General features: G+C 41.7%; 1 protein-coding gene across 1 annotated transcript in view; it reads left to right on the top strand.

The window, feature by feature from the left end:
* The window catches only part of adamts9 (ADAM metallopeptidase with thrombospondin type 1 motif, 9), a 40,407-nt gene extending 24,510 nt beyond the window's left edge, over positions 1 to 15,897 (top strand). Inside the window, exons 28-40 of the mRNA XM_068594581.1 lie at positions 59 to 235; positions 5,638 to 5,808; positions 7,841 to 7,996; positions 10,777 to 10,947; positions 11,159 to 11,353; positions 11,882 to 12,011; positions 12,355 to 12,449; positions 12,865 to 12,959; positions 13,138 to 13,271; positions 13,648 to 13,739; positions 14,111 to 14,215; positions 15,160 to 15,268; positions 15,693 to 15,897. Coding sequence (XP_068450682.1) covers positions 59 to 235; positions 5,638 to 5,808; positions 7,841 to 7,996; positions 10,777 to 10,947; positions 11,159 to 11,353; positions 11,882 to 12,011; positions 12,355 to 12,449; positions 12,865 to 12,959; positions 13,138 to 13,271; positions 13,648 to 13,739; positions 14,111 to 14,215; positions 15,160 to 15,249 — 1,611 coding nt within the window. The 3' untranslated portion in view covers positions 15,250 to 15,268; positions 15,693 to 15,897. The remainder of the gene's footprint in view (positions 1 to 58; positions 236 to 5,637; positions 5,809 to 7,840; positions 7,997 to 10,776; positions 10,948 to 11,158; positions 11,354 to 11,881; positions 12,012 to 12,354; positions 12,450 to 12,864; positions 12,960 to 13,137; positions 13,272 to 13,647; positions 13,740 to 14,110; positions 14,216 to 15,159; positions 15,269 to 15,692) is intronic.
* Positions 15,898 to 16,681: the final 784 nt, after the last annotated feature.

A 16,681-nucleotide genomic window follows, 5' to 3' on the forward strand; every position in this document is an offset into this window, starting at 1 on the left:
TCTATTATCGCATAAAAAAAATGGCCTTGAACACAACTTCTCCTGCTGCTGTCTTCAGTGCACCAAGCCATGTGGAGGCGGGATAAAGACGAGGCTGGTGGTGTGTCAGCGTCCAAACGGCGAGCGCTTCAATGATCTGAGCTGCGAGATCCATGACAAGCCACCAGATCGCGAGCAGTGCAATACTCAGCCGTGCCCGTCTAGCCCCAACTGGAGCACAGACCCATGGAGCTCGGTACGCTCATAAAAAATACTCTATACCTTGTTTTTCAACCTCTTGTGTTTTTTTCAAATACCTGTAGTCTTACAGGGGCTTTGACTTTGGTGCTACTGCCCTGAAGAAATGACCCTCCTGCTTCTTTACTTTTTACTTTTAACCTCCTCCACTTCCTGCTCCCTCTCTGGTGCCTGCGATTGGTCAACGTTTTCTCAAGACATTCGGAAAGCTAATTTTGGTTGCGCTTAAATGGCAAAGATTCGCTCACTTGCAGTATGCCAAAAAATGACTGTCAAAATACTTCAGTGACAGCTGTGACCACAAGAACATTTTTGTCAGTCCTAGTTACCATAAACTGTTGTTGAGCCTTGTATTAGTATTTGAAAAATTCAGGATCACTTTGTATCACAATCAAAGATAGTTTTGTAAAATATTGTTTTTAAAGATAATTTATTAAGATCTTTTTTTCCTTTTTATCTTTTGTATATAGCATTAACTTTTAAAGATGATTTATTTTGTGTCTTAGCTCTTTGTATTCGCACATTTAGCCAATCTTTGTTCATATGCAAATACTGATGAATGTTTTTGTATATCAGGAATATACAGTACAATGCCTTGTTCTTTTATTATCCAAAGAATGGCCCATAATATCCAAATATGTGGTGCTACACAATGTAGTCTGTGTTCTGTTATGAACTGTAAAAGCACCACCTTACATAGGACTGTATTTGGGCTGTGTACTATATATACATCTTTGTACTATATACATCTTTGAAATGGCTATTGTATCAAGAATTCAATTTGTCTTAAGGCACATGTGTTTTTTAGAGAACTTACTAATTTTATTTAGACACTTTATTTTACAGTTTATGTATCTACCCTACGCTATGAAACCAACAGTGGTGTTGCCCTAAAATAACATTATAACGCATGAATATGGTGACTCAAAAGTTCCTGAAACGTCCAGAATCAGTAGTAAACACCAGCAAACAGCAGCTGTACTAGCACTGTAAAATAAAATGTCTCACTGAGTTTGTGGTAATTAGTACTAATAGCCATTGTATTCCAGTTTGGCAGAGGGTTTGACCCAGATTTCCTTAGTGTGGCCAAAACAATAGGTTTAAAGCTCTCTGCTCCAAAGGTGCTTGATATGAGTGTATTTATATTGTGTTAGTTCATGTTTTCTTTGTACAGTAAGTACTTGGAGTTGCTAAATATGCTATGCTCAACAATACCTCATTTGGAACAGAACACGACACAACTAGCCATCAAACTAACCTACACTACAGTGGTGCTTTGGCCAAACAAGGGAGATATCAAACATAAATATCAAAAAACGATCATCATATTTTTGGGGTCGGTTAGGTGTTCATCGTGGCACATTGCTTTTTGATGCTGCTGCCTTTTTTTCTGTACTTTTTATTTCTTTCCATGAGCAGTCAGTGGATTGATTAAAGTGTGTCACAAATCTGATGAAATAATGTTGAATGGTTCAAACCTCAACCTGCTCAACTCTTTTGAAGGACGCGAGCTGTTAACATGTTGTACTTTGAACATGTGATACCTGTGACCACAGGGGAAGTTTATAGTGTTTTGTATCCAGCGCTCCCACTCGGAGCCAACCTAATGTGTCTACCTCAGTCTCTGTTATGATTGCCCCCCCGCCGTATCTTTCTCTCCCTTGCACTGGAGGGATTTTTGGCTGGCTAAGATTAAGCATGAGTTGTTGCGACTATCCAGTGCAGTTGATGGTCCTAAACACAGATCCAGGGTGTGTGTCATCTCCTACCTTGTAACACTTAACCATCCTGTTGAGGACAGTGAAAACTGATCAAGAATCTGTGGTTAGGGGCAACTTTTGCCTGCAGCCTGAAATGTCTGTACTGACATCACACCTTATTTTAAGGGCCTGTTAACACAGCAGTGAATACCTTTTTTTTGTTTCCTTTACTACACATAATCTACTAATGAGAACTATCGCTTGTAATGACTCCCATGTGTGTGATTGTCAGGCGGCATAACATCAAAATCGAGGTTGAATCAGTGAAAGTAGAACACAGTATAAACACATCCTGTCATTGCTCTTCACTTTTATTTTTCTGCCACAGCAGTTTGTTTCTCCTCGTGGTCGACCTCTTGGTGCAAATCGCAGTACAGACCAAACACCATATCAACAGGCTCTTGAAATAAGCATATTGTATGTCTCTTATTCACAAATGGCAGTATTAGTTTGTGTTTCAAGAATATTTCTGTATATTTATGTAATTACTTGTATTTATTGTTACTTCATATAATGTTATGTCAATATTTAATTTTTTTTATGGATTTGTTGGATTTCTGTTCATTTCCAGAAAAGGTTACGATTAAAGTGAAATAGAGGTACTATCAAAGGCTTTTTTCTTTCTTATTTGAACAATATATTTTGGTAACACTTTAGATTACGGCAACCGCAACATACAGCGGGATTATTCACAATTTACAGTGCACTTGTTACCATTACAGTAGGTTTAAGGGAACGAGATATGACATTATTAAAGGATTAAGACCTGTCTTTTAAACATTTCTAACAGTAAACTAACTTTAAACTGACTAATACCACATTTGCTATTCCCAGTTTAATAGCTTCTTATTTCCCTAAATTTTACATCTTGTTAACTTGTAAGTTACGTTGTAAATTTGGAACAATTATGCTGCATGTTGTGAACCGTAATCTAAAGCGATATCAACATTTGTTTCCCATGCTGCTTGCGACTCACTGGCAACTTACACAAACTGGTTGTCCAGATAATACAAAACTGAATCAGATACCAACCACTAACAATGTTCATTACGTCAATGCTAATGATAGATGCTCGTAACATCATAGTCCTGCTGCCGAGCCGAGTAGAGAATATAACTCCAGATGAACGACTCCTGTTCGACGGTAATTACAGTGTGTTTGTGGATAAGGAGTTCTATATCATTTAGTGTTTTACCTTTGACTTCAGCATGAAGATAAAAAAAAAAGACAGGCCTGACAAACAGCCTATCAAGCAGCCCTCCCTGCCAGTCTATTCGATGTGATGTTTTTCCTGAATGAAAACGCACAAATCACTGAGCAATATCCTTGTTATTCTAAGCGGTCAGGGCCTGTGCTGACCTCTTTTACCGTCTGTGTCAGGAGTTCAAAGCCCTTTCCATCAAGGTAAATCTCCGTCCATCTTGTGACAGTGCCTTAGTTTACCTCCCATTTGATCCACTGTGTTCGTACTCTTAATGCCGACTCCGGCCTTTTCCGGGACGCCTGGTGACGCGTGCTTCGCTGTGAAGTCGCCCCTCTGTCAGGCCCCTCTACTCTGGCCTAATGCAAGTTGATGACAGTGTACCAATATGGGGGCCAGGGACAGTGGCTCAAATGAGGGTCCGTCAGCAAGACAATGCAGTGGTGAATTGGTGGGTCATGGGTCATGTTTGATCTGGGGAGGGGCCCCTTCCCGGTTCATCCCATCAGCACAGACTTCTTGGAAACCGCTTTGATCCCAGGGGGGCAGGGGAGGGAACCAACAAAACAGAGTTGAATAGGATTCCCAAACACTATGCTGACATCAATAAGTGGCTTATTGAGAGGTCGTTTCATTTCACATTGCGCTTACCGATGCTTTGCTAGTCTGGATGCTTATACCTAAATAGGCATGATTTAAAGTATGCATTGTGTATGTGTATTGTAATCATCACCCTTTGAACTCTGTTTGGAAGGCAGGTCAAACTAATCTGACAGGTGATAGTCGTAGCATGATGGGGAATGCACTTATATATCACGGACAAAGCGCTCGGTTCAGTTGATTCATCACTTTGGCATGAGGAGAGGAGGAGTCAGGGATCAGACTACCGGCCCTGTGATTAATGGACCACCTGCTCTACCACCTGCAAATAAAACTGATGCAAATAAAATTGTTTATATAGTGTATTTATTGTATGATGAAGCAGGAAATGTTCATGTATGTGTGAGCAGAGAGGAATCGGCTCTGGATAGTTATAGGAATCCGGCGCGTTTGTGGGCAAAGTTAATAGACGCTGCATGGGGAGGGGGCGCGGAGATCATGTACTAATACACATGATGTTTTAATTTGACCCCTGTGTTCAGATTCTGAAGGAATTCTGAGGGCTTTTTAGCACATTTCAACATCAAAAAAGCCCTCGTAAATGTGTATATATATAAACCTTTGTAGGAAGGACTTGATGTTAGAACATAACAGTCTGAAAGACTGCTTACATGCTTAGATTGTAAATGTTTTCTTTGAATGACTTTACTGGGAAGCCTGGTTTCTCCTCTGATGACCCACTTACTCTCCATGGTTTATCTCTCGTAAATGCGTGACCTGATATTGTGTTCATGTCAGGCGAAAACATTAAAACTACGATCCCTTTTGTGGCGGTACTGATAACCAGTCAGCAACTTGTTAGAGCAATCATGAAGTCTTCTACTCGTTTGCTATGATTTATCATGGGAAGTGCTATTCCAAAGATGTACAACCAACACAATCCATGCAATTTTATGTCAAATTGAGTCACAACAATATCCACATAAAAGTCTCACAATTTATTTGACTCGTTTTCTTTATTTCTCGGCATAAAAAAACAAACTGAATCATGATTTTGATTGACATCACATGAGTCATTCCAATAATCGAGCAAATTCCAACTAAAATTGGCATGCGAGGGTTGCCCATGTTTTAAAACTAAGCACTGTATTAGCCCCTCCTTTCATGAGCCTTCCTCCCCCTGAATGAGGTGAAAGGTCGCAGCATGTTTCTGTCTCCGACAGTCCCTCACTGGTCAGGACAGCACCACACGCTGTGCCGCATACTCGTTCAACTCTGAGCCTGTCGCTTCCCATCCATCCTCGCATGCAACGCCCCCTGTGATTATCCGAGCACAGTCCAGCCCTTCTCCTCTCGCTCTTGTAAATAGTGTGTGTGTGTGTGTGTGTGTGTGTGTGTGTGTCTGCGGCTGCCTGTCACACCGAGTTAAACTCCCAGTAACTCCGTGAACCCGGAGGTGAAACAAACTTCTGCCGGGGTGATTGGGCACGCTTTGCCATTGGACTAGTTAACCACGTGGAACTGGGTCTCATATCACTTGTCCAAAAACATCTAAAAAAGGATTTTTCCAATTAATAAATACTTGGCTTGTTTTTATAGCTGTGCAGTTATCTACTATTTATCAGACATCCAAACAATTATGTGCATTATGAATCCCAATAATTCTATTTTACTTTGATAATACCGTCCCAAAAAAATATCTCAATTTCATCGTTTTGTTGGGTGTCCCCCCCCCCCACACACACCCCGCACCCACCTTTTTTTTTATTGTAGTTGAACTTTTAACACAAAACCTTTTGATTACAATTTTCACTTGTTCTTTCCTTTGGCATCTTGCAGTGCTCCGCCTCCTGTGGAAAAGGATTCAAGTCCCGTAAGGTGGGCTGTGCGACCGGGTCAGGCCAACTGGTCCCAGAGGAAGACTGCCAGCATCTGTCTCCCAAACCCAGCAAGCAGAGGCGCTGCAGAGGTGGCCGATGTCCAAAGTGGAAGACAGGCAACTGGGGAGAGGTTAGGACTCCTCGACCCCGCTATAAAACACTCCTCCACCACTTCTGTTCTCACGCCGCCACACATGTAATCTCTCTTTCCACTTTAATGCTCACCAGCTTGCTGCGGATGTGTGAAAACATCTGCAGCAAGCCTGACCTTGTTTACGCAGCATGCCAGGTTACTAACTAATGCAGGGTGCTTTTACACATCACACGGTGGGTTGCAGCACATTACTGGGGGGAGGCTGCTAACAGGGGTTTTGCGGTAGCGTATGCTGGGGCTGCAACTTCACAGTATCGTAAGTGTGACAGCAGCAGTGATTTCCTCTCCTTGATCTAAGCTTAACTGATGTCAAGTCAAGCCAATTCAATCTACCCTTCTCATCTCTATATTTTATCTTCTTACGAACCTTCATATCGTCACTCTAACTGTTGCTCTTTCCCCGGCGAATCGCTTTTCAGATTGCCTCTTTCTCTCTTTCACTTTTTTCCTTGATTTTCTTCCTCCCCAATGGGAACCACATGTTAGTCTTTCCTTTGAATGGCCTACTAAACATGCCAGACACGCTCACATCGTGCACCTTGGCTGCTGGAGAGACTGTCTGATGCCTGTTCGCTTTCCCTCCCTTCACTCTCTATTTTCTTGCTGCTATTTTCTTGTTTTTTTTGTGCTTTTTTCCTCATGTCCTCTTTTCCTGAACGCACGCCACTGGCTAAGAGTCCAAGCACAGAGCCACATCTGAGCTCCACACATCAGAGAGGATGTGTGTCGGCTGTAAACAGCTGTGGAGCCGGACACATGCAAGGAGAGATTAATACTTTACACAGACACCAAGTAAAGCATGGTTACCCAGGATGCAGCAGGCTGTATAGTGGTTCAACTGCTGCAACGGCATGGCAAATAACACACAGGGAAATATGTATAGTTGTGGCACATATGAATGGACATGTGAATATGTCTGTATTTGTATAGATTTGGATCGGAACCTCAGCTTAATCATCGAGCAAATGTTAATTACTTTCTGCTCCCTTAACCTCCTAAAATATGACTACTTTTCATGCTGCTCTCCATCTAACTCTTGTTCAACTGCACAGAAACTCAAACATTGTGTCAGTCGCACTCTTTGTGATGTCGTAGCCCCTCCAAAAGAACCTTCTCATTAAAGCTACACAAGTTATCAATTATTATGTAAGTATATATGAAGCCATTCTTCAGCTTCATAGTAACATCAGTGCAGCGCAAGTCACTTAGAATCATCTGTTGAAAAGAGAGACAAGATAGTTACGGTTTAATGTTAACTCCAAACAGATGGAAACAAAGTTTTAAGCTGAAAAAGTAACATGCATGCATTGCTTTTGCCATATGGTTTTCTAGGTTAATGGGATTTGCGGACACAAACAAGATTGCCATTCTTTGTGTTTTTTCTGTAGAAATGTACAATAGCTATACATACTCGCTCTTTCACAAAAACATCAACTCTCCAGGTTCCAGCTTGTATTTCTTTACATTTCTGTTAAAAAAATAAAAATAAATAAACATGAACTTAAACATGAACATGGAGGTGATGTTGCAGCTATTTAATGATGACATACTATTCCTCTGTGTGTGATGCATTGTGTCTTTCAAATAAGAGTTGGAATGGCAAGGTCTCATTGTTTGGTAAGAAAATAAGTCGCAGAAGCATTAACATCTTCAAACAAGAACAGAAAGTGCATAATGACTTGAGGAGTCCTAAAAAACAAAAACAAAGGTCAAGGAACACAAAGTGACAATGAACACAAATCGATAGCCATATTACATTCAAATATATCCTCATACATAAATGCTATGACCAATCTTTATGCAACACGAAACAAATATACCACACATAGCAAACAAATTCGAAATAATCTTTCATGAATGAAGGCAGCTCGCGAGGCTCAATGGATATCGCGATAGTCAAACTATCAGAGGACTATACGTCGATTACTTGATATAAAACCACAAACTCACACCGAGTAGTAAATGTTGATATTAACGTGTTCAAAGTACTCATATGTCCTGCTTCCAGTGCTCAGCATCGTGTGGCGACGGCATCCAGCAACGGGAGGTGCTCTGCCCGCTGGAGACCGCCTGCTCCCGGCGCTCGCGACCGCCGTCCAGCCGGAGCTGCCGGGCCGCTGGCTGCCCCTCCCGGTACCGGTGGAGGGAAGGCGACTGGAAGACGGTAAGAAGAGCTGCGCGCGCCTGAGAGCATGGCGACCTGTGCGCCGGAGAAAGTCGGGCTTCAGCACTGCGAGTCCCCCTCCCGGGCCACGACGCTAATCTGCTCAGTCACGCCTCAGGAGCGAGTCGCTGCTGCAGTCAGGAGGCCAGAAGGGAGGAGGGGAGGAGGCGAAGAGGCCTTATGAAAATCAGACGATCAGGAGGGAGGGGGGGTCGAGACCGCCGAAGGCTCGGCATAAAATTGTTTATTCCTGACTTAATGCTGATGGGCTAGTTCGCTTTTTTTTTTTTTTACATTAAGTTCAAAATTCTGAAAAGTGAATTGAAGTCCTATAGACATGAACGAGGCTTCTGCATGCTGACACCTAAAGATTAGATCAGAGGCCCCTCAAGAGAACCTGCTTAATCAGCATCTAATTGTGTGTAATGTGGAAATACATATGCACACACTACTTTATGCCACAGTTGCAACAGATTATTTTATAATTTACAATATATACATATCTAATTCAATGTATTATCATTTATTCTTTTTATAAAATTCCAGCTTTACACTGGTTTGAAGTGGGTGGTTCTCAGTTGAAAATAAGTGATGTGGCATACATCTGTGCAGGACTCAGGATTTAGCGATGTGTTGACAGTTTTGGGGTTGTTTGCTTATGTTTCTTGACCACTTTCAATTGAATCCACTCAAACCCCACCCAAACAGTCCTGGTGAAATCTAATAGCTGGATTTGCTCATCATTTTGAACTCTTATTGACAACATTCCTGACAACTTTTGAATACACGATTATTTTGTCAAGACAATTTAATGTCATTAAGAAATTGAGATTTACAGGGATCTGTTATCTGCTGTCAACTAAAAGCTAAAGACTATTGTTGCTTGATATAAACTGCAGTCTAAGCAATAATTATTGGGTGCTAGTACATACATGCTGATCAACACTCAGTTATTTATAGACTTGAGACAACAGATCTTTCTTGAGACTTGGGACTATAAAAACAGGCCGCTGCAGCGGAAGTTTCTTCTTGTGTTCAAGTGATGTTGAATCTGGGTCAACAGAGTCTAATTAATGTGGAGCTCTCTGCCTGTGTGTTCCAATTAACACCTGGATGTAATTACAACAGTTCACCTCGCACAGGTTAACATGCTTATATGTTTTATACACTTTATACGCTGTGGAGTCAATCATTAGACTTTTTTATAAGAACTGTATGTATTCATACTTTCAGTGACTGCTGTTTTATAGCCCTGAGTTAAGCATTTTGGTCCTTGACCTAGTACAACTGAACGTTGAATAAGATGTGAGGAGTGAGGAGTAAAGTCATTTTATCATAGACTTTTATACAACCAGGGGAGTCGCCCCCTGGTGGCCATTAGAAATAAAGCATGTTTAAGGCATTTCAGCATTTGCTTCCCTTTTCAGAATAAAATATTTTTGCTTATCGCTTTGTCTACCAAAATATATTGAAACTCAGGCAGCCGCCATGCAGGTTTCATCCGTGGATAGTACAGCAGCACAGCTCACTATAGCAGTTCCAGGTATTTCAGTTGTTTGACAGTGTTGAAGATATTAAGAGTGATGAGGACCAGCTGAAGTCGGCAGCATCAAAGTGTTTCTGACGCACGTGGAAGCCTCTCTAAAATGTTTAATTCTTAACTTACGTCTGTTGCAGATTGAATGTTGTACTGGTTGAGTGTCTCCATGGACTTGGATGAAGTAAGACACGCAGTCTCCAGGTGGTTCTATGTGGCTTTATACTTGCAGTCAAGTACACTTCATTTTAGAACACCTCTGTCACAGCAACAGTGTTAAATAAAAATAGACGCGTCATCGCCTTCTTGTTGATGTCGATAGATCAGCGCTCTCAGGGTGTGACTCTTTGCTCGTATAATGTAATTCTCAATTAAACATGTGCAGTGGCAACCACCAGGGAAAACTCATCAGGAAGACGGCCGCGGCGCTGCGTCGGGCTGCTTGTTGTTCCCGTTGCTGCTCCTCTCGTCCTGGCTTTTAAAAATGATTGCAACCTCACATTAGATCTTTTCTGTTTCCAACTCCTTTCAGCCATGTGTTCTGCTCTTGTTAGTCATAGACAAATTAGCCTCAGGACGATGGTTTGCATATCTTTCCATAAGCAGCTAGAAAATGTGCAGTGTTTAATTAAGGCCTGGTCTAATTTGTGGTTCAGCTGTAATGTGAGAGACTGATATGAATCAGTCAAAATCAGGTGTACAGCACAACTTTTTTTGTCTGACTCTTAGAAAATAGCTCATTCATTTGTCAGAAGCATTGACCATATTGTGATATTCTTTTCTATTGGGGCTCTAACCTTTCATCCGGCACATTGTTAGCTTAGACTGTGAACTGTTTCAGGAGTTAGTAGTTATATCTTCTTGGCATTTGGTTGTGTCCTCAGCTCAGGTTCTTCTGCTCATCAGTCCTGCGTTTGCCTCCCAGCTATTATATACTGTTTTGACATCTTCACTCAGTCGTCCCATGTGCTGAAGGCCCTGTCTCACAAGAAGACACAGATCTCAAACTGTTCCTTCTTGCTCTTCCTTCGCAGCGATACGTTGATGGTTTTTGAGAGTCCCTACTTTAATACCTTGCAGCTTCTGGTTTGCCGCTGCGTAGATACAGTAATTAGGTCCACTTTAATGAAATATGACATTTATATTTACATTATTTATAAAATGTATGGATGCTTCTCCTAATACCACTCAGCATGATTTGTCATTTCCGTAAAAGGCCAGTGTCTTCTTGTGTCCAACACAGTGCAGTGAGTCGTGTGGAGCGGGCCAACGGCGCCGGGCCTTGCAGTGCGTGGACCACAACCAGCAGGAGGTCCATGAGATGTACTGTGTGAACCAGATCAGACCTCCAGACGTGGAGAGCTGTAACACCCATGCCTGTGAATTGATCTGGATCACAGGGGAATGGACAGAGGTGAGTAATGATGTCATCCCAAAAAAGGCTTTGAGACCTTAATTATACAAAGTCAGTTGTCTCTGATTAGGAAATACTTTACTCTTCAAGAAGACCATTCAGGAAAATCATCATCTTCAAATCCAGTGATGCGGAAATGACAGAAATCAGCCATGTTTTCTGTGTGGAGTACTGTGATTATTTCATGCCGGTGATTTATTCTCTCCTCCAGTGCTCAGCCAGCTGTGGACAGAGCTACCGCCGGCGTCTGATCTCCTGCAGCGAGGTGCATGTGGAGAATGACAACTATGAGTATGGCCATCAGTCTTTGTCTAACTGCCCTGGGACCCCCCCTGAGAGCTACATGCCTTGTAATTTGGACCCGTGCCCGCCGCCACAGGAGTGGAGGGTTGGAATCTGGGGACCGGTGAGCGAGTCCATGAGTCTTAATGTTGTCCAGTCATCAATGTGTTGTTAAACACGCTGATGAATCTTAATTTCCTAAAATATAACCGTTAAAGAAATGAATGAAGTGATTTGTGATTTATCAAAGACTTATTGCCACAATAATCAAACATGTCTTCACTCAGTATTTTTGACTAATTGTAACTATTTGTTATATTTAAATTTAAAATTTAAAATTATAATATTGCTCAAAATTGTTACTAAATCTTGATTACAATCTTTCATTTCTTAAAACGACCATTTATGCATTTCAATTTTTCCATACATGAGGTTTCATAGATTTCTTTCACATTTCATTACTTTTGCCCGACATTTCGCTTTAACCTGTATCATAACCAAAAAGTTCACTATCTTTATTGAGAAGACAAAGTTATACATGATCATACGTTTGCTTGTCTTTTAACGGGTCCCCTTTAAAGATAATAATTGCTGACATGACTGTCATCCGTAAGTTTTATTTCCTCGCCTTGGTTCTCCTCCTCCTCGCCAGTGTTCAGCGAGCTGTGGTGACGGTGTGACGGAGAGGACGGTGCAGTGTGTGTCAACAGATGGTAGCCAAAGCAACAGCTGTTCTCGAGGCGCCATGCCGGAGGCCAGAGAAGTCTGCAGAAACCCGAGCTGTGAGTACTGTGAGGCTAGCAGGCGACCTGAAGGTATATAGCTTGCTTTCATCCAGCCATTTCAGAGATTTGGCATTCAGTGAAATATTCATTGTCCGAGGCAATCATTAAAGAGATTCACTGTATTTAATTGACTTCGGTGAGATGAGGCACCGCAGAGTGAGTTCCTTGGAGTTTTCATTGATTCGATGCTCTGATTTGCCTCATTTGACTTCTGAAGTGTGCATGTTCATGCTTACACACGGATGTGTGCATAAAGTCTGAATTCCTGTTCTGTTTTAATTATTTGCTGACACAATGCACTGTTACATCTGTTTATTTCTACTTCTTTTGTGTCTCCAAGGCCATTTGCCTTCGAGCTGTCAAGACGTCCAAAGAATGACCAGCTCGCTGACAGACAGCGAACACTTAGTCAATATTCAAGGAAAGGCCCTCAAGGTAAGATTATACGATCTTAATGATCGACACAGGCACAAAGAAGAAATAGCAGGCTATGTGCCTGCGTTAGAGTACAAAGTACTTCAAATTAATCTCTACTTGCTTGTGTTTGGTGTACAAGGTTGAGATGCAGCATATTTCACAGCACACTGTTAAGAGGGAATTCTCTGACCGCTTTCAAAAATAATTTGACGGATTATGTAATTCGTAGGGATTTTTAGTACCCTAACATCTTTACTTCTGCTCTTTTTCCTCTCCAACATTGTTTTTCCACGACTAATCTCCACTTCTTCTCCTCTTTTCTATTGTTTATTTACCATCCTGCCACCGCCACCCCTTTCCTTCACCCTCGGTTTACTACTTCTCCCTCTGGATGCCACCTCTCCTTTTCCTCCTCCGCCCTTTTCCTCCTCAGGTCTACTGTGCAGGAATGCAGACGGAGACTCCCCAGGAGTACATCACCCTGACGACGGGAGAAGGGGAGAATTTTTCGGAGATCTTTGGCTTCAGGTAAACAATTAACAGAATAACAATGGGAATAGCCTGTTTCATTGCAACATCCAGCTGACTCCTGGCAATGTCTTTTTTTGTCTGTAAATGAAGAAATACCATGGTAGTGTTAAGTTGAGCTAAGGTATTTTGTGTGTGTGTTTGTGTGCGTTTGTGTGGGTTTGTGTGGGTTTCCCAGACTCAATGACCCCACCCAGTGTCCAGCCAACGACTCCAAAAGAGAGGACTGTGACTGTCGGAGAGACTACATCGCCGCTGGCATCACCACCTTCTCCAAAGTCCGCCTGGACCTCAATAAGATGGACATCATCAGTGAGTGGTGCTCTCACACACACATACACACACGCACACACACACATACAACAGCATCCTGTGTCAGCGTTAACTCCACATTACTCTCAAATAAGAACTTCCTTTGCCATTTAATTATGTCTATGCTCACACGGGTTAATGGGCTCAAGATGTCACAATTACAAGGCTCGGGGGAATTAAATGAGACTGCTCTAAGTAGATGAAATTATACTGATATTGCCATTAGGCTGAGCCCAAAACTATGGCTAGATTTAGACCAGTTAAATGACACAAGTCATTATGACAGATGTAAGCTCTCATTATAAAAGTTCACATAAAGGCCTGATGCAATATTTGTCTCATCTTACTAAATTAGCTTGTTTATCTTGTTCCTCAGCTACAGATTGGAAGTTTGCTGTCACACTTGAGGGCAACAGTGTTCCATTCGCTACAGCGGGAGACTGCTACAGCGCCGCACGCTGTCCACAGGTGAGAACAACAGCAACTGGCCAGTAAATGACGGGAGTGGGAATTAAACTTTTGTCACCGCAGACTATAGAGTTAGGCATAGGAGGTAGTAAGACTAATAACGTTTGTGATAGCTCCGGTCTTTTTAAGTATCCTAGTAAACCACACCCTTGGAACAGAATGCTTTGCAGTCGTTATTGGTGTTTTTGTTTCATATTATTATTGTTATCTCATTTTGGAATATGTTCCATGAAAACGTCCCAAATTGTCATTAATTGATAAACAATACATGTTTTCCTTTCCGTTCTTGTGTATTATTTGACAATGTTGTGATATATTTCTATGGAATAACTCATTTACATTTTCTCCTCTTTATCTGTCTCTTCTTTCAGGGGCGGTTCAGGATCAACCTCTCAGGAACCGGTTTTAAGGTGGCTGAGGACTCTGCGTGGATCTCTCAGGGCAACTATGCAGAGGCTGATGTACGAAAATCTCAGGTATTGGCATTACATCACATATATATGTACACGTCTACATTCTGTGACTCCTGAATTTACAGCAAAAGTTCAACCAAATGTCCAAATGAATTTGTGGACACTCTTTAAAAATGTGAAAAGAAGAATAACTCTTATGATATTCAGTCATGATGACATACCAATATATATCCGAGAGTCACCTGACTTGTTGAAAAGGTTTCATAGTAACATACATTGTTCTGTAACTGTATTCGTCTGCCTCAGCCTGTTGAGTTACCTCTTGTACTCTGCGCCTCCCTCCACTATTTGTCCTCTCTGTATGTCCTCTTGGCTTCAGAACTCTTAGTGGGCATAGTCCCAAGATAATTCTGTATTCACAGCTCCACTTCTCCCCATGAACTTGCTGAAAAAGGACCCTTATTGGGCAGCTCCTCTTTCAAGTGCCCCCCCCCACCCCTCCACATTTCTCTTTTGAAATGGAGCTCAAGAAGGAGAGTGCATTTTGCTAAGGTGAAAACAGGAGGCAGTCGTGATGCAAAAACGTGTTCACACTCTGATCGATCCATCCTCAGCCGGCCCGCTGTGTGCACTAGAGGCAGCTTAAATAAAGCTAGGTTGTGAGAGCGGGACGTGGAGAGCAATCCAGAGGAGATCAGTCAAACCACTCAGTGCACGCTGGGGCTCTCTTTGGCGCGTGATCGTGCTTTAGACATACTCATCTCATGCAATTTCCTTCTTTGTTCCTAAATTATTGCACGAAACCGTCCATTATGCTGCATGTGATTACCCCAATGCAATCCTAATGACAACCTGCCTGGTGGGCCTCAGTCCTTGTATGCTTTTTGAAAAGGGAAAGCTAAATTTGAAGCCACCAAAACAGTCCTTCTGCAACAAAAAACTGTTTCTCATATTCTTTATCACAGCAGAATCGCACAGCGCTGATGTCATTCCTCTTGTGTTCACAGGATGGCAGCAGAGTGTCAGGAATGTGCGGAGGCTACTGCGGTAAATGCACACCGTCCTCTGGCTCCAGTCTGCCTGTCACATTGGAGTAGTTCTAAATCCATCAAACAGGTGTGCATTTTTGAATATGACAACAATACTTATACAACTATAAGAGACACAATCTGTAATTCAAATAAAGACAAGACCGCCAAAATTTAAAACACATGAGAGTAGCCTGCTGTGTCTACTAAACAGATAAGGCCAGATTTACACAACTGTTCAACTACAGTATATACATATGTGTTATTACTGTTTTAAATGCTCATAAGGGGTGATCTACACCAGTAATGCTTGTAAAACAAAGGAATAAACCAGGAATATAGTTTCAGTCTACAAAAATAACCCACTTATAAGTTCTGTACATGAATTCATCTGTAACTTATATGCTTAAAAATGATAACTGAATATTAAGTATTTCATACTACAGAACTGTAGTCTGGAATGAGTTACTAACTGAGTGTTAATGTAGTTTGCATGTGTTTTTTTTTCTCAGCATCTAGTTCCATTCATCCTTGGCATTCCTCCTCATACTTACTGTGACAAGACGTCCATCCTCTTTGATGCTACAGGTCAAGCTGAAGTGTGTATAATAATGTAAATTAATCCGGTGTAAGTATTGTACATAGCAGGGTAGAAATGTCTTATTTATTGTACTCTCTCCATTTATTTTTGTATTTTTGTAATTTGTTTTTGTTGCCACAAGTGAACTCCACACAGTTGCCATGTATCCGATTTTTGAGTCAGAATGTGCCTTTCAATTTGAATATTTTCCCTTTGGACTTTTTATTACTGACATTACTCCACACTGTCTGTGTTTCAGCCATGCGTTTCTTTTTAGATCAATTTATTGTGTTGAAGTATTCAGTGAGGTGTCTCCAATCAGTCGGGTCTTTTTTTAAAGCCTTCATCCCTTCACGGGATAAATAATTGGACACATGCACAAGTGTCCAGTGTAACAGGAACCTGTTGTGGGAATTTATCATCTTGTTTTTTTTTAATCCCGTGTCATAGCACATAGGATTAAGCAGCTCCTTGAGAGGACTTCTTGGTTTATTGAATTTTCCCAGTCCGACGTTACCAGTTGGTCCAGCGATCTTTCCATTTCAAAGATGTGGGCAATTGTTGCTGTAAATTCATCCATGTACTGGGCTGCTGTCCTCTGTGGCAGTCTACAGTACAGAGCGCCTCCCTCACCAGCACACTTCTCATTCCGGTACTTTTGAGGGATCCTAGTTGTACAAAAACATATCAACAAGCAGGTATTATAGATCATTGGCTGTGTTCAGGCTGCCCCACCCGCATCTCTCCTGGTCCAGTTGGACTGGAGAGAGGAAAGTGCAATAAACTACAACACAAAGCCAGGTGTTGCTGCCATGTCTATACACCCGTATTGATTCTGTAACTTGAAATAGTTTTACAGAATGTGAAAGACACTTGGGGAGTAAAGTCAATTCACTCTCCCTTCATTTAGTACAACATATA

Source organism: Clinocottus analis, unplaced genomic scaffold (genome assembly GCF_023055335.1).
Source record: "Clinocottus analis isolate CAN_PGR_092001 unplaced genomic scaffold, fCliAna1.0.p SCAF_3, whole genome shotgun sequence".
NCBI classification, from domain to species: Eukaryota; Metazoa; Chordata; class Actinopteri; order Perciformes; family Cottidae; genus Clinocottus; species Clinocottus analis.